The 22,814-nt window shown below is 46.1% G+C and overlaps 2 protein-coding genes across 2 annotated transcripts; both read right to left on the reverse strand.

Moving 5' to 3' along the window:
- Positions 1-3,398: 3,398 nt before the first annotated feature.
- Positions 3,399-8,132, reverse strand: LOC115329296. The gene is made up of 3 exons (XM_042289021.1): positions 8,054-8,132; positions 6,973-7,922; positions 3,399-3,419 (listed from the first exon to the last, which is right to left on the reverse strand). Exons 1-3 carry the CDS (start codon positions 8,130-8,132, stop codon positions 3,399-3,401), a joined length of 1,050 nt encoding a protein of 349 aa, XP_042144955.1.
- Positions 8,133-10,723: 2,591 nt separating this feature from the next.
- On the reverse strand, positions 10,724-11,692 carry LOC121045804. Its single transcript, XM_040499092.1, has one exon. The coding sequence runs from the start codon at positions 11,690-11,692 to the stop codon at positions 10,724-10,726; it is 969 nt and encodes a 322-aa protein (XP_040355026.1).
- Between the last annotated feature and the right edge of the window lie 11,122 nt (positions 11,693-22,814).

Here is a 22,814-nt window from a genome sequence, read left to right on the forward strand (position 1 = left end):
CGTGATCAGAGAAACGCAACCCAGAATCAACAATGACTCCGAGATCTTTCATTACACTTACTCGAGACAAAGTCTCTCCTTGAATATTATATGCAAAAGAGATATTGTGAGTCTTCCGAGAGAGCGTCATGACCTTGGTTTTGGACGGGTTCAAGAAAAGGTCATTTTCAGAGCACCATCGGTAGAAAGAACATGCATCTTCCTGGAGCTTAGCACAATCACGTTCAGTAACTATTTCTCGATAAATTTTTATATCGTCAGCATATTGCAGGAATGAAGAATTTAAAACAGCAAAAGAGACGTCATTTACGAAAATTGTGAACAGAAGGGGTCCTAAAACAGATCCCTGAGGAACGCCAGAGCGAGTCCTGTACAACGAAGAGTTCATGTTAATAATAATAATAATAATAATAATAATAATAATAATAATAATAATAATAATAATAATAATAATAATACATACATACATACATACATACATACATACATACATTTTATTGACTCAGTGGGACTATTAAAGACATACGTTTGCGGGCACATCAAAGCCAGCGAAGGGCTTGTGGGATGACACCCTAAAAAAAAATTTAGAGAAGTCCACTTAAGTGATAAGGTAAAGGCATTGCCTTCAAAATGAGAACTGAAAGATAATAAAACTTTCCCCACCCCCTTACCCGCCCCAACCCCCTTTCCCCCCTCCCCCCTCCCCCTTTCCCGATTGTAGCACAGAGTACTAATTACAGAAAAAAAATACAGCATACGAAAGCAATGTACAAATGAATGTAACAACGTAAATAGAATGAACACTTACAGACGCGAGTCCCAAATAAAGTGTAACACAATGCACGGAGACCAAAAATAAAATAGAAAAAAAGAGGCAACATTTCGAATCTGCGGTAGCTATAGCAGCCAGCACATCAGGATCGTCATAAACGCACACGGAGCAGGCACTAAATACTATCAAGGTTAAGACACTTGAGTTCTTTTTTTAGAGTTTTCAGTGATGTGATATCATAAATATAGTCCGGGAGGGCGTTGAAGACACGTGGCACATAAGATTCGCGCGAGCATTTGCCATACCGGGTGCAACAACGTGGCACTACAATTCGAGGAGAGCTGCGTAATGTGCGGGACGAATGTAGCGGTGTCTTGTAATCACTGCTCCAAAAATTGCGAAGGAGGACGGTCTGAATAAAAAGTGAGCGAAAATTCGGCAGTTGAAGGCTTTCAAAAATGTCGGCAGTGGCAGAAAGAGGCGTATTGTAGAGGATGTTCTTCAGTATGCCTCTTAACAAAGTGTTAACTTTTGCCTGCCAGCGACCTGAACAGATACCAAACACTGTGATTCCGTACCGTAGCACACTGTAGGCAAGCGCGTGGACTAACAAAAACGAACATTGACGGGCATAAACATCCGTGTGTTATAGAGCATACAAGATATAGTTCGTAATTTACCGCATAAGTAGGACATATGAGTATTCCAGGACATGTCGAAATCAAAATGAACACCCAAATATTTCACGTTGTTAACAGATTTGATCGGGTCACAGTTACACGGATGGCAGCATGAGGAGTGGAGAATAAACCTGAGAGTAGCTTGGTGTCTTTTAAGGGGATTGCGGAAGCAAACAAGCTTTGTTTTGGAGCTGTTGATGTCAAGAAGGTTATCCGCAAACCAGTCCATTAGATGGGTGGCATTCGTCTGGAGAATGTTGACTGCAGAAGGGAAATTAATATGACGCGAAGTAAGGAGGGTGTCATCAGCGTACTGATAGATCTTGCAGCCATTGATAGCGCGAGACATATCATTGACAAAGATATTAAAGAGTAGAGGTGAAAGAACAGATCCTTGAGGTACCCCCGCTTTTAAAGAAAGGAGAGAGCTTCTAAATTTCCCCGTTAAGACAAATTGAGAACGATTAGTTAGAAAATTCTCTAATAAAGAATAAAACGGACCCCGAAAACCTAAGCGTTGTAATTTTTTTAGAAGTAATTGATGACTGACAGTGTCGAAGGCCTTAGATACATGCAGGAAGAGCGCACAAGCGAACATATTATTATCAAACGTTGAGTAGAGGTAATCTGAGAAATCGTCAAGAGCCGGTTGGGTGCCTCTCTCAGCCACGAAACCATATTGGGTGGGTGAAATAATGTCATGTTTATCTATAAAGCCGTTCATCGACTGAAGAAGGTGTTTTTCAAGCATTTGTCCTAAGATTGGTAAAATCGAAATAGGACGATAATTTTCAATTTTTGTTCGCGCACCCCCTTTGAAGAGAGGTCGTACAATGGCAACCTTAAGACCATCAGGTATTTTACCACTCGTAATGAAGTCATTCAACATAACTAGGAGAACCTTCTTAATCTTATTGAAATTCCGTTGAAGATCATTTGTGCGAATACCATCAGCACCGGGTGACTTGTTGGCTTTGAAACTAAACAAGAGAGAGTAAAGCTCGGCATCAGTTAACGGAGGAAGGAAAGCTGACGCTAGGGATGTATCAGCCAGAGTACATTGTTTGTCAACAGCGGCTCGAGTCACACCAGTATATTTACCAAAGAAGGCATTAAATTTATCTGCTAATGACGAGGTGAGTGAACCAAAATTATTTTCAAGAGTTTGGTCGATAGATTGTTTAGCCCCAGTACCTCGAAATTGGTTAATCAGTGACCATGTTTTGGCCGAGTTAAGCTTGTATTCTTCAAACTTTGATTGAAAATATCGTCGCTTTGCAGAACGAATGACAGCGTTGACGCAATTTCTGACCTGCCGAAATTCAATTTGCAAATTTGCATTATTAGGCGACTTCCGACATCGGCTCCACAAAACGTCTTTTTCTTTAATTTTCTTAAGGATATCGTAAGTCAACCACTCGTGATGGGGTCTGCGCTTTTTTAAGGTAACAGTTCGTTTGGCAGCTTCAGTGAAGGAGTTAAAAACCTGAACAAATTCTGCATACATTTCAACGCCACTAGCGGAGCCCAAAAAGCCATCCCAGTCATAAGAGGCAACAGCTTTGTCGAAAGAGACAATGCCAATAATCTGGACCTCTCTGATAATGTTAGACTGGGGTTCAGAGGTCGAAGTGTGTGTTATCCGACAGGAAACAAAGTAGTGGTCCGCCAACTTTTCAAGAATTACAGCGCTGTCAACACGATCGCTTGCTGCCCGTATGCAAATGTGGTCAATACAAGTAGAGACGAGGTTTGTTCCTAGAAATTCTTCTCGAGTGGGGGCGTCAATAACGCATTCCAAAACAAAGTTCGATAAAATATTTAAGTAGTCACATGCGATTGGTGCCGTTGTCTTCGATACGTCTATATTAAGGTCGCCTATAATGCAGAGGTGTTGCATAGAGGATAAAGAGGAGAGAGTTAATTCTAGCTCATCTAAAAACATTCTAGCATTTTCTGAAGGTGGCCTGTAGAAACAAAGAACAGATAGCGAAAAAGCGTTATTTTCAAGTTTGAGTGGAAGAGATTCAGTATGAGAAAAAACTAAATCAAGGGGAGAAACTTGCCACCTTTGATGGATAAAAGCAGCGATGCCACCACCACTGCGCTTAGGTCGAATTGAAAATAATTGGTTGTAATCTTTGAGGTTGTAATCTTAATGTAATTTAATAATTAATAATCTTAATGTAATAATAATAATAATAATAATAATAATAATTTTCATTTTTATTTTTTCATTTTCATTTCATTTTCATTTCATTTATTTAGATACCTTCATAACACTATAAGGTGACGGGTCGGTCGAAGCCAGTAGAGGCTTGAAGGACAGAACCCAGCAAATGAAATGTTACAGATAGCATAGACGAAGTCCGTAGAGCACACATTTAAAACATGTATCGCACTATGTGAGAAACAGAAAATAATCACTCACAATATCCCAGCAAACATATTAGATACAACCTATAACACAACAATACATTATTGAAATTGTACAATGAATTAAATCGTAAAACTGTTCAATAGATTTTTCAATTTTCTCCTATTTGTAGCTTCAAAGAAGTGGTCGGGGAGTCGGTTAAAAATGTATGGCACATAATAAGAGCGCTCTCGCTTACCATATCTTGTGAAACACCGGGGGATTATGAAGCGATCACAGGTACGCAAATCTCTGCGGGGCACAAAGGGATGTTTAAATTCGCTACACCAGAAATGAGAAAGAACAACACATTGCAGAAAAAGTGAATGGAAGTTAGGTAGTTGTAGAGCCTCAAAAATGTCAGCTTCTGGTGCAAGATCATAATGATAACCAACACTTCTTAACAAATTCCTAAGGATGCGGTCAATTTTAGTTTGCCATATTTCTGCACAGTTACCAAATAATGTGATGCCATACCTTAGTATACTATAAGCAAGAGCAGTAGCAATTGATTTTCTAACGGCAAATGGCATAAACACCCTATTATTGTAAAGTAAGCAGCACACACTGCGAAGCTTGCCAGAAACATGGGTTAAATGCGTTGACCACGACAAATCTGAATCAAAGAATATGCCTAAGTACTTAACAGTGTAAACATATTTCAGGGAGCTACATGTACAATCAAGGCAGCTGGATCTGTGTAACATAAATGATGAGTCCAATTCTACACTCTTCAGCGGATTCCTGAAGCAAACAAGTCTGGTTTTGGATGTGTTAATAGTAATATAATTGTCATAAAACCAGTCCATTAGACGTGCAGAATCATGTTGCAATAACTGCACAGCTTGGCGGTAATTAATGTGACTAGAGACAAGTAAAGTATCATCCGCATACTGAAAAATTTTGCAACTAGTGAGCCTTGTTGAGATATCATTAACAAAAAGATTAAATAACAATGGAGACAAAACCGATCCCTGGGGCACACCGGCTTTTAGCATCAGCCGAGCACTTTTGAAATTTCCTATAGATACGATTTGGGAGCGGTCAAGAAAGAAATTTTTAAGCAATGCAATAAATGGTCCACGGAAACCGTAATTCTGCAGTTTAAAAAGAAGCATCTTATGACTGACCGTGTCAAAGGCCTTGGCGACATCAAGAAAAATTGCACATGAACATAAGTTTCGATCAAAAGCACTGTGTAGTAGGTCAGAAAAATCTTCCAGCAGTGGTTGAGTGCCCTTTCCAGCAACAAAACCATACTGGTTAGGCGACAGGATGTTGTGAGTTTCAATGAAGCTGGACATTACAAGATACAATTGCTTTTCCAAAATTTCTCCAATGCAAGGTAATATAGAAATAGGGCGATAGCACTCAGGCTTGTTAGGCGATCCTCCCTTGAAAACAGGCTTCACAAGTGCTGTTTTGAGTTCAATTGGAATGACGCCAGAGACCAAGAACTGATTTATCATGGTGAGAAGTACGTGCTGAACATGTCCAAAGTTTCGGCAGAGATCATTAATACGAATTGTATCAACACCAGGAGATTTATTGCGTTTTAAAGAAAACAAAATGGAGTGTAATTCTTCTATTGTGAGAAGAGGAAGAAACGCCGAGTTTGATAAACTAATACTTGCGCTCGAGGCAAGCGGTTTGAAATCGCTGTCTCGCGCAAAGCCCGATGACGATGCAAAAAGTTTGTTAAAGTCGTTTACTACTGATTGCAGATCTGTGCCGAAGTGTTTTTGAAGGGAGTCAAGAAGCGAAGCCTTTTCACCGCGCCCTGTAAAAGAATTAATCAACTTCCATGTTTCACGTGGATTCGATCTTGCCTCAAAGAATCTTCGCTGAAAGTAGCATCGTTTGGCAGACCGTATAATTGCATTAGCTTTGTTCCGAGCGCTTCGATACTCTGCTTTTAACTGCAAATTGTTTGGTGAACGACGGGAACGTGACCACAACGTATCTTTTTCTTTGATTGCAGTCATAATATCAGAATTAAACCATGGCTTATAAGACCGTCGTTTGAAATTAACCTTTTTCTTGGCGGCACAATAAAAGGATTGAAATACCTCGACGAAAGCTTTATAAACATTGGAAGGTTCTATGGACCCCAGGAGTTCGTTCCAGTCAAAGGCAGCGACCAAAGCATCGAATTGTACCGTATCCGTTATTAAAATCCACGAACAATCGCGCCTGGTTCCTTGCTCTTCGGGTACCTGAGCGTCTAAACGACATCCAACAAAGTAATGATCGGATAGTTTCTGAGTAATTACGGCGGATTTTACAGACATATCCGGAGCACGAATATTGATATGGTCAATACAGGAAACTACTAATTTTTGAACCAAAAGTTCTTCTCTTGTGGGTAAGGTGATAATATTTTCAATGCCATATTTTGAGAGCAGAGTCAGATAATCAAAAACTATTGATTTATTAGGTTTAAGAGTATCGATATTTAAATCGCCAATGACGCAAAATTGTCCTTCCGTACGAAACTGGTTAAGCACAGCATCTAGTTCAGCAAGAAAGAGCGAAACATTTTCTGAGGGAGGCCTGTAAACCGCTAACAAAAATAAAGAAAAACCTGCCAAAGAAATTTCAACAGCCAGTGTTTCTGCATGGACAAGAGATATGCTCAGAGGCGATAGTAACCATTTATCTTTAACGTATATAGCAATCCCACCACCTCTACCATGATCACGGGTATAAAATGACTCCTTATATCCATCGAGAAATTGATTGCATTGCAAAGATGACACACCAATTTCAGTTAGAACGAAAACATCTATCGACGCGGTAAAGGTATTAATTACTGCACGAAACTCATCCCAGTGTTTACGCAAACTTCGAATATTTACATGAATAAGTGTTAAAGAGTTATTAGAAAGAGGGCCCAAAAGCTGAATAAATGAACTAATATCTGGAACAGAAAAACAAGTTGTCATGTTTTACACCAGTAGCAGAAGGTCGTTTTTTGTGTTGATTCGAATGGCTGGTGAGCCTTCGGCTTTCCTAGCAAAAATCTTAGAGTTCTTGGTCCACGCAAAACGGTATCCTTTTTCTTTAGCCCCCGTCCTCGTCAGCCAAAAAAGCTCCTTATTCGCAGATGTAAGGTTGTCGTTGAAGAATAGCTTTGGTTGGTTTTCTGATTGGCACAGCCTGTGAAGTCTACCACGTGCCGCCATCCAAGCGTCTTTTAGGGTGACAGAGGCGAAGCGAATCAAAATAACCGGAACTGAGTCCGGCTTTTTGGTCAGACGGTGAATTGCCAGGATATCTGACGACTGAGGTGTTGGAAGGTTAAGGGGCCTAGCGAGATCACTTATGACCTTCATTAGATCCTGACCGTGAGAGAGCGGAAAACCATGCAGTTCCATGTTGGAACGACGGCTGTATTGTTGCATGTCATTAAGCACGTCTTTCAGTCTCTCAATGGTCTCCGACTGCTCTGTCATTGTTGCCTTAACCGTGTTAACCTCCTTTTGAAGTTCTTTAACTGCCTCTTCGTTTGTCATAGCCAGAGCGAGCACGGAATCGTACTTCAAGCTAAAAGAGTCAACAGTCGTTTGTAATCCTTGGACCGTGTTGCGAAGCTCTTCGACAGCTGGTTTTAAGGCCAACAACTGATCAACCTTAGATGGAAGAGGCAACAGCGTCTCCACACTTGTCCTCAATGAAAGGAGCTGGTTAAGAGTGGCATTGATTGATGCCAGCTGACTGGTGAAGGGTGCATAATCTACAATCTCCTCCCTGCTGCCGTCGGTACGGGAGGATTCATCTACTGAAATGTCACCGCTAAGATCGGATGGTCTGAGGGTGGCGCCGGTACGGCAAGTGGAACACTTCCAAGTTTCTCGCCTGACAGCGCCCATCCCCGCGTACGTCCCATCTGCGACGCCGGAACAGGACTTACCAAGATGGTAACCCCTTCGGCAAGATGCACACGTCAGGGATCTGCCATCTGCCGGCAGAGCGCGAGCACATTTGGCACAATCCATTATTAGGAAAGGCGAGTACACAGCGGTAAGGCAACACAGACACCAGTCAATCCGCACTTCTCGAACAAGTGTAGAACGAGATGAGTCAAGGTTGTATACGAACACTCCACGTGGCAGTTTTGTGCTGAGCTCGAGCGCAGTTGCTCACCCGTGAAACTGCACGACACAGAGAATCAATAGGTGATACCTGAAGGAACGGGCTTGCGGTCCTCGTAGATCCTGCCAGCCGTAATCAGAACGGTTGTTGCCGTACTTCTCACCGCCATATATTCTTGTCACTCAGGTCGAACTCGGGCGCACGGTGCTCGGGCGTGAAGCTTCAACAAGAAGAGCTCCAGTCGGAGAGAACTGCCGTAGAGCGTGACGCCAAGGGATGTGGTGGAAGCTTGCCTGTGAAGTCGATAGTCAGATCAAGACGATAGGGGCCTTGGCGTGGGAAATGACTGACCCCGGAGTGACACGGCGCTTGATAAGCAGCATGAATAGCTTGCCCGTCGTAATGATGCTTTAGAAGTATTAATTACAGGGGAAAATATGAAGAGCTCTTGAAGTGAACGACCGCCCTGTTGGACTTCTTCTTCTTATTATTATTAATAATAATAATAATAATAATAATAATAATAATAATAATAATAATAATAATAATAATTTTTTTTTATTCGAACACGCATTTAACAAGGCAGATACACGGTCCTGTCAAAGCCAGAAGCGGCTTGTGGGACAACACCCTACAATTCACGCTTGAAAGAGTCCCCATAAACAAGAAGTTCAAATCGCAAACTCATCTACAGATGCAGAACAATGTAGGTGATGATGGTTATTCCAAAATATGCACACAGAAACATACAGTCACAAGTTCTCCCTAATACCTTGAAGTGATTCTTTCAACTTATTTAAAGAGTCCACAGCATAGATATTTATTTATTTATTTATTTATTTATTTGCATACTTTTAAGGCCCGGAGGCATTACAGAGAGGAGTGGTACTATACAGTAGAAAATCGTTGGCTACTTTCTTGAAGTCTGGGGCTTCAGTGATGGCAGCAATGGAGGCAGGGAGGTGGTTCCAATCGTTAGAAGTTCTTGGAATGAAGGAGTCAAAGTATATGTTTGTTCGACATGATGGAGTCCCCACCTTAAACTGATGGTCACTGCGAGACGATATATAGAATGCACGAAGATATAACTGGTCTCGAAGAAGCGGGTTATGATGATAAATTTTGTGAAATAGGCATAGGCAAAGATACTTGCGGCGAAGGGCAAGGACAGGTAGATCCAGGGTTAATTTCATTGCGCAAACACTTGCATTACGAGAATAATTAGAAAGAATAAAACGAGCAGCACGGTTTTGGATGGACTCGAGAATGTTTGATAATGAAGCCTGCCGAGGATCCCAAATTGTACAAGCATACTCAAGTTTAGGCCTAACTAGGGATTTATATAATTGTAGCTTCACGGGAACAGCAGCAGAAACAAAGTGTCGGCGTAAAAACCCTAGCATGCGGTTAGCATTATTACATACGTAGTTCACATGCATGTTCCAGGAAAGATTATGAGTTATGTGTATGCCTAGGTACTTGTGCGAACCGACACATGATAACGGAGTATTGTTAAGGACGTACACAGTAGGGTCGGCGATCCTCGAAAGGCGGGAAACGCGCATGCTTTGGCATTTGTTAACGTTAAGCTTCATTACCCAGCTGGAGCACCAAGAATAAATGATATCGAGATCAGACTGGAGCATTGTAGTATCACATGGGTTAGTAATCACGCGGTATAACACACAGTCATCGGCAAACAGTTTGATAGAGGATGCAATCTGGGCAGGAAGATCCTTGATGTAAATTAGGAACAATAGAGGGCCGAGGACAGATCCCTGAGGCACCCCGGAAGATACAGAAATAGTAGAGGAATTATGTTCGTTAGCAGTGACCTATTGTGATCGGTCAGATAAAAAGCATCTAATCCAGCTCAAAACGTTAGGGTCAATATTTAACTTACTAAGCTTAAAAAGAAGTAAATCGTGTGAGACAGTGTCGAAAGCCCTAGAGAAGTCTAAAAATATACAGGCAACAATATCGCCAGAATCAATAGAACGAAACAGGTCATTAGTGAATGATAATAGCTGCGTTTCACAGGAAAATGATTTGCGGAACCCATGCTGACAGTCAGCGAAAAGCGAGGTGGATTCAAGAAATGCGATAAGGAGGAAATCGATAAAACCTGTACATGCCTTCGCATTCAAAAATTTCGTTATCAGCAATGGCCAGCCGGCAATGGCCAGGCGGCGCCAGTAGGGTGAGAGCGCACGGTTATACCCTGTTTCGCTGTTACTTGGCAAGGGGTGAACGATAAGCCTCACATTGCGTCCCGAAGGCTTCAAAATGCGCGACGTACACGAGCGCAACGTACAGATATTGGAACATGACGCAGCGAAAAGACAGACTTCTTCGGAGTTGAGGCGCGCTCGGGTAATACGCAGTCACGTTCCGATTTGCCCGGCAGGGACGTAGCTTCCGCTCTACTGCCACGTTACGCGATCACGGCTTCCTGGGATACCCAGTATTTCTTGCTTCAGACACTAGGCTAAGCGGCGCCACCAGAGCAAAAGCTCACGTTTGAACAATGCAGCCGCCACTCTCAGGGTACCCAATATTTCTTGCTTCAGTCGCTGGATGGCGCCAAACCAAACAGCATTGCAGGTTGCCTATTTTGCTGGAGAGCCACGTCTCGGTAAGGGTTACAATATCAGCCGAGCATGTGTCGATGAGGGATGACAATGTATCACGTTTGTTAACAACACTTCGCACGTTAGAATAAAGGATAGAAATGGTTTTAGCCACCGGGCCTCTTGTTAGCTATGTTACAGGCGGTCTAGCAATGCTAGTGGTTGGGGTGGTTGTGTCGCTGATAGCTGCATGGGGCTCATTGGAATCTACTTCACAGACACTATCAGTTGCGGGGCAGTACACGTAGCTTTTGTTATTGACGTGGAACTTGTTGAGGCGAAGCGAAAACCTTTGGCCGCTGGCCTTGCCGAATTCAACCAGCTTCTTACGCGACAGTCGTGTAGCCCGACAAAAATCTTCACCCACTGAAATCCCCGATCCTCTGAACTTTGGCCGTTTAGAAAGAACACAGTCCTTAGACTTAGAGGAAGAAAATTTAACAATTATTGGGCGGCAATTATTAGTGATATACGAACCTAACCTATGAGCACGAGATATCGCTTTATCAGATAAATTCAAGTCTAATATCCTGGAAAGAGTATTACGGATGAGCGTCTCCGTTTGTGACCAATTTTCATTAGAGCTATCGGGGAGGCCATAAAATATTAAATTGTCACGGCGTGATCTATCTTCAAGCTCGTCAAGTCGTGAATTCAGTGCAACAGTCTCGCCCCGAAGAGCCTCACTTACGACGTTAGAAAGATCGGAAACTTCCTGGGGCACGTCTAGAGACTCGACAAGAGATTCGACTGCTGCGAGTCTTGTAGTTAGGTCACACACTTTTTGTTCCAGTTGACGTTGGTTAGTTGTGAGCTCTGTTAACATTTTCATCATTTCAGTATGCCGTGTGTCGGTTTTAGTCGATAGTGCAGCAATGGCAGCAAGAATTGCCTCACTCTGGTTTGGCCCGGGGTTTAATTCAACATCCCCAGACAATAGCAATAACTTCAGAACATTCACACACCCAAGAATAAAGCTAGAAAGCATAAGTGGGAATCGGAAGAGCGGCACACACACATTGCGAGAACGCCCAGAGTGTAAGGAGGGATATTTACAGATCTGCAAAACGAAGCAGAAAGGATTGTCAAGCGACCGCATAGCTGCCGCTCTTCCTTGCCCACTGAAGGAGTCCGGTGTAATCCAAGCGTTTAAATCCGGCGGGAGCTCTGTCGACGTCGACGAGGGTGCCGGTTTGGTGTTGGCGGGAAGCTCAACCATCACATCGAAGATAAAAGAGGCGTCGTCCCCAACAGGCAGCGCAAAAACGCTGCACAGTGACGGAGCGGTGAGGGTAGTTGGCTCGCCACGAGATATCGGAAACCACGTCCAAAGAAGGGCCGAAATCTGCCCAACGAAGCAGAAAGGATTGTCAAGTGACCGCATAGCTGCCGCTCTTCCTTGCCCACTCATCATCTGGCAAATTGTTGAAAATAAATGGAACGTAAAAATTTCGCGCTCTTTTTCCGTACTTTGTTTCTACGAAAGGCACTTCAAACCGCTCAACACGCCGGAGAGGTCTACATAGGACACGAGGTATCTTAAAAGTATCGCCCCAGAAGTATTTTAGAACAACCGTGTGTACAAGTCAAAGATAAAAAAAAGGCAAACCCAAGCATGTTAGCATTTCTTCTTCAGTTTGTGACACTGCACCATACATTATGCTTTTAAATATTCCTTTTAAAAGTGAGTCAATTTTTTTGCCCCAGAGTCCTGGGCTGTGACCAAAAATAGTTATCCCGTAGCGTAATACACTGTATGCTAAAGCGTGAGTTATTGTCTTTTTGGTTGAAATGGGTATTAGAGATTTGGTATTATACAGCAAACAGGATACTTTTCGCAGTTTTCTACAAAGTTGTGATAAACGGGCTTTCCACGACAAGTCACTCTCAAATTGTATTTTTAGATAGTTAACTTGATCCACATAAGACACGGGACGACAGTTGCAAGTGTACACCGAGATGTATGCATATAAAGTGGATAATCGGTAGTTATAAGTTTAAGTGGGTTATGAAAGCAAACAAGCTTAGTTTTATGTATACTGATCGTGAGACAATTAGCTCTAAACCAGTCATGTAGGTGACAAGCGTCGTCTTGGAGTAAAGTGATTCCTGCAACATAATCAAGGTGTTGTGATAGCAATACCGTGTCATCAGCATATTGAAATAATTTACATGAGGAAACTGCTCTGGACATATCGTTTACAAAGATGTTAAAAAGGATAGGTGACAAAACGGATCCCTGAGGAACCCCAGCTTTTAAGCTAACTTTGGAGCCTCGGCTATTAGCTATGGAAACTAGTTGTGGACTTCCCGACAAAAAGTTCTGAAGTAGTGGAAGGAATGGGCCGCGGAATCCAATGTTTTGCAATTTAGTTAGTAAAATATTATTATGACTCACGGTATCGAATGCCTCTGCCACATCAATAAAAAGTGCGCAAGCAACCAGATGCTTCTTAAAGGTACGATTCAATTCATCAGCAAAATCTTCTAGAAGTGGCTGGGTCCGACGTCCACTAACAAACCCATATTGAGTTGGCGATAGAATGTTAAAGCGATCAAGAAACTCCGTCATAGTTTGAAGGATATGTTTTTCTAAGATCTGGACTATACAGAGTAAAATAGAAATTGGGCGGTGATTGTCAAGCTTGTTGCGCTCTCCTCCTTTAAAGAAAGGCTTTACAATTGCAGTTTTTAAATCATCTGGGATAATCCAGGAAGAAATAAAACCATTTAGCATATAAAGAAAGAAGCACGTGCTTTATAGAATTATAATTGCGTTGCAGGTCTTCTGCACTGATGCCATCAATGCCAGGCGCCTTGTTTGTTTTCAAACTGAAAAGCCAAGTTCGCAGATGAAGCTCGGTCATTTGAGGAAGGAAAGCCGAAGAAACATTGGACTCTAGATATTCTGTAGAGAACGTCGCATCGTTAGGCGCTACTCCAGAGAATTTAGCAAAACACTTGGTGAAATCCTCAGCCACTGTCGTATTAAGATCAGATACTTTCTCAAGTGAATCATCAATGGATCTCTTAACACCAGAGTCACGTAACTAATTTATTAAACGCCAAGTTCCAGGAATATCTGAGCTTACCTTAAAAAAAAATCTCTCTAGGAAGTATTTTCTTTTAGCGCACCGAATAATCGCATTTACACGATTTCGCGTAGCGCGGAATTCCATTTTTAACTGAACATTTCTAGGAGAACGTTGGCATTTAGCACATAGAGCATCTTTATACTTAATGCATGACAAGATATCCCCTGTTAACCACACTTGTGCATTTTGACGCCGCCTCACAGTAATAATATCTTTGGATTGCTCCCTGAAAGAGCCGAATTGATTTCTAAATGTACTGTAAATTTCAACGAAGTCTTGAATGGACAACAAACTACCCCATTATAGGCCTTAACTAACTTATCCAACCTTACTTTATCAATATTATTTCAACTCTTTTTGTTGTTTCTGTTTGTTTTAACGCTAAGTCACGTAAGTTGACGCGCAACACAGTAATGGTCCGCTAGTTTTTGTTCTATTACAGCTGACTGCGCAACGACATTTGTAGCGCGTACGCTAATATGGTCAAGACATGAAGCAACAAGATGATCACCCAGAAGTTCCTCTCCAGTCGGAGCTAAAATCAGTTCCTCTAGACCAACTCCTCTAATAAATTCAGATAGTCACAAACAAGGAAGTTAATGGGTTGAAGGGTGTCAATATTAAAATCACCTATCGATGTCGGCGGACTGAAATTTACCAAGTGTATCTCTGAGTTCTTCCAAAAAGTTTAAAGCATTAGATGACGGAGGTCTGTAAAGTGCAAATAAAACAACGACTATTCAAAATTCCATAACCTTAAGGACAAAGACTCGCAATGAAAAACATCTACATCAAGGTTTTCAGTACACCATGAGTCTTTAACGAATATCGCAATTCCTCCTCCTCGACCAATTGGTCGTGTAAGAAAATATGATTTATATCCCAGTGTCCTGAAAGGCACTACGAAACTCTTTTTTAACATTGATCTCTGTTAGCAGAAAAACACCAATTATTGACATCACACTGTTTACAGTTATTACAAACTCGTCCCAATATTTACGAATACTCCTAATATTTACATGTAATTAGCCAAGAGCAGTATCGTTGACTGGGCTCAAGAGACGTTAAAAAGAAGAAAACTCTGACCATCGATGAAACTATACTTCCATTTTTCGAAGTGGTGGTTATCCCGTCTTATTTTGAAGCCATTAAGAAGCGAAGAAAATTAGACAATCTTTTCCAAGTCGGCTATCCGATAGACGCGCACTACAGGCGAGCTTTCTGACTTCTTCGCGAATAGCTTCCCAGTTTTCACCCAAGTGAACTTTTATTGCTTGGCCCTTGCCCTCTCACGCACCATCCAAAAGAGTTCCTTGTTCCTTCGCGTTAGATTCTCGTTCAGGTAGAGTTTTGGCAACGAACTGTCTGCCGCCAGGGTACGCAGCTTACCTCGTGTGGCAAGCCACTGCTCATTAGTGACACGGATGCCAATCTAACCAGGATAACTGGAGAGGGCCATCGCGTCGAGAAGGTAGGCGATGCACTGCCAGAATGTCACTTGGCTGAAAGTCACCAAGGCCTAGCTTATACGCCAACTCACCGACAACGGAGGCTAAATTTTCAGTTCGGGATTAAGGAAGTCCATGTATCTCGATGTTTGAGAGACGACTGTACTGTTCACTGTCATTGAGCTCTTCTTGCAGGTGCTCGATGATCTGAGATTGCTCCGTTACCACTGTTTTCAGTTATGTGGTTTCGCTGCGCAGTTCGTTTATAGCTGCTGCGTTGTTGGTGGCTGTCGACAGCACAGAGTCGTACTTAGCCGAGAGAAAGGCAATGGACTCCTGAACCTCCGTTACTGCAGATTTCAGGCTGTCGACTACCGGCTTCAGCGTTAGCAGTTGGTTCATTTGGGTTGGCCACTCGAGGAGGGTGTCAACGTTGGCCTTGAGTAAAGTAAGGCACTCCAGCCTAGCTTCAAGAGATTGAAAATGTTCCGTAGTGGCAGGAGACGGGCATTGCGACAAATCTGCCTCACTACGAGACTCATCTCCGCTTTGCTGTTGTCTGCACACACTGCAACGCCAGGCCTTTCGTTTTCCAGCGCCCATTGTCTTGAATGTACTGTCTGCAATACCGGAGCAAAGCTTCCCCAGATGGTATAATGCTCCACAGTCGGCGCAGGACATGTGCCGACCGTCGTTCATAATCTTCTCGTTACATTGCGTGCACTGGAGTGGAGGAGACATTGTAGGAGACGGTATGCAGTACAGCGCGCCCGTGTCACTTGAGTTGGACTGAGGCGTTGAGCAGGGCGGCGCGAGCTGCTCGCTCACCGTGCAGATCGTCGTTCCAGGCGAGCTCGCGCACGATGAGTGTTCCAGAAGGGAAGTCTGGTGAAGCCGTGAAGCCGCTTAGGCCTACTTAGTGTGAGCTGGCCAGTGAAGAGTTAGATGACTTGACTCTGAACAAGGCTTGTGCTTGCGGTAATGCCGGGGACTTCCTGTGTCACGGACAGCTCGCTGGCGCCTTATGTTTCAAAAGGAAGCGAGTACAGGTACAAATCAGCAGAGCTGTCGAAAAGGAACGACCGCTTTCGGGGACGATGATGATGATGATGATGATGATGATAATAATATATTATTATTATTATTGTTTTCTTTATGTGCCCCAAAACAATCACGTAGGTCTTCACAAAGCCGCCAAGATGATTACGGGCTTCCCCGCCTCACGCTACTCACCAAGCTAAGCGGGCACGCGACGCGTTTAGCCCCCATTCACACTGGGAGCGGATCCGCATTCGCGAAGCGGTTGCGAACGCGGTTGTATAAAGATCCAGTGCAATTGCACGCGCATTTGATGTCATCAAATGCGCGTGCAACTGCACTGAATCCTTATACAACCGCGTTCGCAACCGCTTTGCGAACGCGGATCCGCTTCCAGTGTGAATGAGCCCAGTGGCGATGCAACGATTTTTTGTACTTTGCACTTACACCGCTTAGAGCGGATCCTTGACGTTAATGATCTTTTTTTTTTTTTTTTTTGATGATCTCGTTTTAATGATCGTTTTTCACCACAGGTGGTCGAAGTCGCAGAAAAAATGAAAGAAAAACGAGCAGCGTTCATCCCCTCAACTCGCAGCCAGAACAAAGGGCCACAGATCTGGAGCTGATTATATGCCGTCAATGTTGATCACAGCCACGCGCTAAGGTTGGCAAGGCACAGGACACGCGTTGAGTTCCAGACATTGTTATGGTTCAGCTATTGTCGTCATTGCAGCGATTGGACACGAATCGACAGTGACATGTGCACACTAAGTGCACAAGCAACAATCGATTAAAAAAAAAAAAAGGAAATAAACATCGTTTTCACTCACTCCCCTACCCGAATGCTTCTCGAGCTACCGTTTATTACGAGTCCAAATCGAGTGCCCACGCCATTCTCGGGTCCAATCTATGAACTAAAATGACCTGACGGGCTAGTTGGTTATTTATGATACACACTGCAGCGCAAAAAACAAATTGGGTTAGGGGATATTTATACAGCGTGTAGTTGGTCAGCCATCAAAGTTGCGATGAGTCACACGCTGTAGATGAGCAATTTAGCCAGTGCAGCACAAACGCTAGACTGGGGTCTTTAACGTGCACCACGCAGTAGTGATACACGACCGCACGCCGGTACGAGGCTCATCCAGACCGAAACGGGCAGGGGTGGGGCTTCCCTGGGTTCTGCAGCGCGAGCTTTCGCTCCACGCGCGTCGAGCTGGGTATGCGCTTCAGCCCACTCGGCCGCGGGTACAGTCCGTGCTGCCGTCACAATGACACAGTACGTGCCGGGTGCTCGACTTCACATGTGAGAGCTGTACTTTGGTATTGTTTCTGGGTGCCTGTATGACAACTTATGTTTCGTAGAACGGTGTATGCAATAAAAAGTCAACACCACAAAACAAAATCAAGCATATATTTGTTTTGCCGTTCACGTTTCCGCGAAACGGATTTTCATGAACTTTTTTAAAATACAAATTCCGTCGAGTTGAATACACTTTTTTATGACTGGAAGGTGCGGTCTTTACTTTTTCATAACCCGTTTGAACCGTTTCGGAGTCGGCGGAATCGGTAACCAAACAGTTATATTGAATTCATCACTGAACCGGAACCAAACCGGAATGAAATGCGAAGCCACTCAACCCCCACGTGAACCGAACCGGAATAATAACCGGTTCGACTTCCTGGTCCTGGGCCATCTTTATGATCCATTTCTCTAAGCGTAAGGCGTAGATGGCCTTCTAGCCTGTTGGATGGCTCATGGTTGTGACCGATAATGCTTCCAAGCCTTCTACTCCACGCTTCACACCACTGTGTCAAAGTGCATCCCGTTTTTTTAATTTTTTATAACAAATTTAAAAATAAAAATGCAGCACTTCAATCTAGAATGAAATTATCTATGCTTGGGGGAATTTTGCGAACTGCAGAAATCCCATTTCAAAGTTGGTTTCCAGGAAAACGTATATATATATATATATATATATATAAACGAATATGTGCAGATGAATGAACCGTACTTAATCCAATTAATCAAAGAATCAAAGTTTTCAGGAACCCACCAAAAGCCAAAAAACGGCGGAGTCAGGATTTGAACTCTGGGCCTCCCAATGTGCGGCCGGGTGTGATAACATCTACACACATATATATATATACATATATATTGCCGCGCGCGCAGCCGGCCAAGTAGGCAGCGCGCGCGTGGCCTAACGGTTATCGCGCTTGCTTTCGACGCTGAAAGTCAGGGTTCGATTCCTAGCCGCGGAGGCGCATTTTTATTGACACTGTAATGTGATGTTCTCGTGAATTCGAGAACCGTCTTGCTGATTCGAGGTTAGAATGTTCCACCCGCCGAACCTTCTACGCCGAACGATCCAGAAAGCCACGAGGGGTACATAAGGGGATTCCGCAAGGCAAGCGCAGTCAGTCTCGCCCCAGCGTTCGACTCTGCTGCCACGCCGGCTTCGACGCCCGCGACGCTCTATTATTATTTTTTGTACTCTTTTATTTTTGGCACAAGTTCGCCACATTGAACGTTTATTTCTTCCTTTTTATTTCCTGTTTTTTTGGTCACCACCCGTGACATTTTGGTGGAGGTGCGGGGTACCGCATGTCCGTGCAGCGCAGCCCTCCAAGTTCCCGCGCTACAAGTCTGAACGCAAGCTCCCGAGGACCCAACGAAGACCAGATCGAGACTCGATCAAGTCGCCGCACCCAAGGGCTACACCCGGAATACGGACTTTTACCACCCAGGACCAGGCAGCCGACGATGGCCAACCAGTCGCAGACCCCCGCCGCTCCTGCCGTCGTCTACCTACCCGTCGCTCCTCGAACACCGGCTCCATTCCACGGCGAACAGTACGAAGACGTCGAAGACTGGATTCACCAGTATGAACGCGTTGCCCGCCACAATTGCTGGACAGACGAGCAGCGCCTGCACAATGCCTATTTTTCGCTTGAGGGGACCGCCAAGCACTGGTACGAGAATCATGAGTCCTCCCTGACGTCGTGGGACATTTTCAAGACCGATCTCAAGGCTACCTTCATCAACCACCACCGCCGAGAGAGAGCCGAGGACCTGCTGCGAACCAGAACCCAGGGCCCCAACGAGAGCGTCACCGGCTTCGTAGAGGACGTTCTGCGCCTGAGTGCCCGCGCCGACCCTCGGGCTACCGAAGAGAAGAAACTACGAATTCTCATGCGCGGGGTGAGAGACGACATTTTCGGAGGCCTCGTCCGCAACCCGCCGGCAACCGTCGACGCCTTCGTCACCGAGGCAACAAACATCGAGCGCGCCCTCCAAGCGCGCGCTTCCCACTACCAGCGGCATCCAAGCGTCACTGCAACCACTCTGCTTAACGGCGAAAACGCTCCTGGTACGGACATCCGCGAAATCAACCGGGAGGTCGTCCGGGAGGAAATTCGCCGGTTACTGCCAGCTACAAACCGACCAGCGACGCTCTCCATCGCCGAGGTTGTGCGGGAAGAAGTTCAGAGAGCCATCCAACCAGAGGCTCCCGTCGCCGTGGCAGCCACCGAGGAGCCCACGTTGACTTACGCCGCAGTGGCCCGACGGCCACCGCCTCCTCCTCGACCCTATGTTGCGCCGCCCCGACGTCACTCTCCTACGCCGCAGCACGACCGACGCCGCGACGACCAGCTCCAGTACGCCAGTCAGGAGCCCCGTGCACCCCGGAAGACCGATGTGTGGCGAACGCCCGACCGACGCCCTCTGTGCTTCCACTGCGGGGAAGCAGACCACACCTACCGCCGATGCCCATACCGTCGACTCGGGTTGCGCGGGTTCCACCCGAACGACCCGCGACCCCGTTATGGTGAACGGCCTCGGGAAATCGACGAGTACCTGCGACGATTTCAGTCCCCCGAGCCTGCGTTCCGCCGAGAGTTCCGGTCAACTTCGCCACGACGTCCAGCTTCGCCGATGCACCGACCCCGACGTGAAAGCCTGTCGCCCCTCGCTCCACGCCGGGGAAACTAGGCGCGGCAACCCCTGGAGGTGGAGTTGCCGAAGACGACCGACGCCAAGATCCTCCACGAACGTCGGAGGGCCCCCACTCGAACGCTACCAGAGACCGAAACGACGCCCCTGCAGCGGTGTCCAATAACCTAAATGTCTTCATTGACGGCCACGACGCATCAGCACTCGTGGACACCGGAGCAGACTACTCGGTCTTGAGTGGAAGGCTCTCCCGCCGCCTTCGCAAAGTCATGACGCCGTGGGATAGACCCCAAATACGAACCGCAGGAGGACATCTCATCACGCCCGTCGGAAGGTGCACTGCTCGCGTCGAAATTCACGGCGAGACGTGTCCGGTAAAGTTCGTCGTTCTACAAGACTGTTCCAGAGATGTCATTCTTGGAATGGACTTTCTGTGTGAATGCGGCGCCATCATCGACCTGGGTAAGAACAGACTGACGCTGCGGAAGCCTGTTCCGCCTTCAGAGAAACGCCAAACAGGGTCAGCCGCTGTCCGAGTCGCCACCGACCACGTGAACCTGCCGCCGCGATCAAGTATTGTCGTACCCGTCGTGGCAGATACAGCTACCTGCGGCGAAGTTGTCCTAGAAGGCAACCTTCAATTGCTCCTGGGAAGAGGAATAGGCGTCGCAAGGGGGGTAGCAGAACTCCAGGATGGCCGCACTGTGGTCCTCCTGACGAACTTCCGAAACGAAGCGCAACACCTCACGAAAGGGGCAGCCGTTGGCCACGTCGTGGAACTCCGAAACTCCGCGGAAATCGCCACCATTGCTGACGAATCCTCGCCACCTCAGCAAGACAGTACGTCGCCAGCGCAGCTCGACATTGACCCTAAACTTCCGGGCCCGAAACGACGTCAGCTGATTAACCTCCTCACCGAATACCGCGACTGCTTTGCGACGTCGTCCAAGGTGCGTCAAACCGCCGTTGCGAAGCACCGCATCGTTACCGAGGACGACGCACGCCCTGTGCACCGATCTCCATACAGAGTGTCCGTCAAAGAAAGGCAGGTGATCCAGGAGCAAGTTCAAGAGATGCTGAACGACGACATAATTCAACCCTCAAGCAGTCCTTGGGCCTCCCCAGTCGTACTGGTTAAGAAGAAAGATGGGACGCTTAGGTTCTGCGTGGACTACCGGCAGCTGAACGCAGTGACGAAGAAAGACGTCTATCCACTCCCCCGCATCGACGACACGTTAGACCGGCTGCGCCATTCTCGATACTTTTCATCGATGGACCTGAAGAGCGGCTACTGGCAGATCGAAGTCGACGAACGGGACCGAGAGAAGACAGCCTTCGTCACACCGGATGGGCTGTACGAGTTTAAGGTGATGCCCTTCGGACTATGCACGGCGCCAGCAACTTTCCAGCGTGTCATGGACACCGTACTGGCAGGACTGAAGTGGCAGAGCTGTCTCGTCTACCTCGACGACGTCGTAGTGTTTTCCAGTGACTTCGACGAGCACTTGCGACGACTCCGAGCTGTTCTCCATGCCATACGGACCGCCGGACTCACCCTCAAGCCGTCGAAGTGTCGGTTCGCCTATGACGAGCTGAAGTTCCTAGGTCACGTGGTTAGTAACGAAGGCATTCGTCCAGACCCAGAGAAGACCCGCGCCGTCGCAGCATTTCCAGCGCCAAGAGACAAGAAGGCCGTGCGAAGGTTCCTTGGGCTATGTGCCTACTATCGGCGCTTCGTTCGAGATTTCGCAAAACTTTCCGCACCGCTCACAAACCTCACGAAGGACGCCGAGAAGTTCGAATGGGCCGAGCAGCAGCAGCAGGCATTCGACGAGCTGAAGCGACGACTGCAGACTCCTCCTGTCCTTGGACATTTCGACCAGGATGCGGAAACCGAGATTCACACGGACGCAAGTAACGCAGGACTTGGCGCGGTACTGGTTCAAGTACAAGAGGGCACCGAACGAGTCATCGCCTACGCAAGTCGGACATTGTCCAAGGCGGAGCGAAATTACTCCACGACTGAAAAAGAATGCCTTGCGGTCGTCTGGGCGATCACGAAGTTTCGTCCGTACTTATACGGAAGCCCGTTCCGCGTAGTCACGGACCACCATTCGCTCTGCTGGCTTGCGAACATCGCGGACCCGTCAGGACGCCTCGCTCGATGGAGTCTCCGACTACAAGAGTTCAACATGACCGTAGTCTACAAGTCAGGCCGCAAGCACAGCGACGCCGACTGCCTGTCCAAAGCTCCCATCGAAACACCTTCCGACAGCAGCGACGACGATAACAACGAGTGTTTCCTGGGCGCAGTGAACACCGACGACATGGCCCGACGTCAACGAGACGATCCTGAGCTGCGCGCACTAATAGAGCACCTGGAAGGGCGTGGGAGTGCCATACCACGTGTTTTTTCGCGAGCCCTGTCGACCTTCGCCATTAGACAAGGAGTTCTCTACAAAGAGAACTTCGGCAACTACAGCTCGACGTGGCTGCTGGTAATCCCGACCGACCTTCGAGAGGAGATCTTCCAAGCCTGCCACGACGACCCGACGTCCGGACACCTCGGTTACAGCCGGACACTGGCCCGTATTCGTGAAAAGTATTACTGGCCCAAGCTCCCCAAAACGGTCCACCTATACACACGATCATGCCATGAGTGCCAGCGACGAAAGAAACCTCCAA

Source organism: Ixodes scapularis, unplaced genomic scaffold, assembly GCF_016920785.2.
Source record: "Ixodes scapularis isolate PalLabHiFi unplaced genomic scaffold, ASM1692078v2 PGA_scaffold11__112_contigs__length_91849675, whole genome shotgun sequence".
In the NCBI taxonomy this organism is placed as follows: domain Eukaryota; kingdom Metazoa; phylum Arthropoda; class Arachnida; order Ixodida; family Ixodidae; genus Ixodes; species Ixodes scapularis.

Excerpts from the sequence above, each read along its gene's own strand:
- LOC115329296 (XM_042289021.1), bottom strand. The coding sequence starts at position 8,132 with ATGGCGGTGAGAAGTACGGCAACAACCGTTCTGATTACGGCTGGCAGG. Across the intron at positions 7,923-8,053 it reads CCGCAAGCCCGTTCCTTCAG|TGCGGATTGACTGGTGTCTG; the intron begins GTATCACCTATT and ends TTGTTCGAGAAG. Across the intron at positions 3,420-6,972 it reads TCAACGACAACCTTACATCT|GCCACCTTCAGAAAATGCTA; the intron begins GCGAATAAGGAG and ends TTGTTTCTACAG.
- LOC121045804 (XM_040499092.1), bottom strand. The coding sequence starts at position 11,692 with ATGCGGTCGCTTGACAATCCTTTCTGCTTCGTTTTGCAGATCTGTAAA.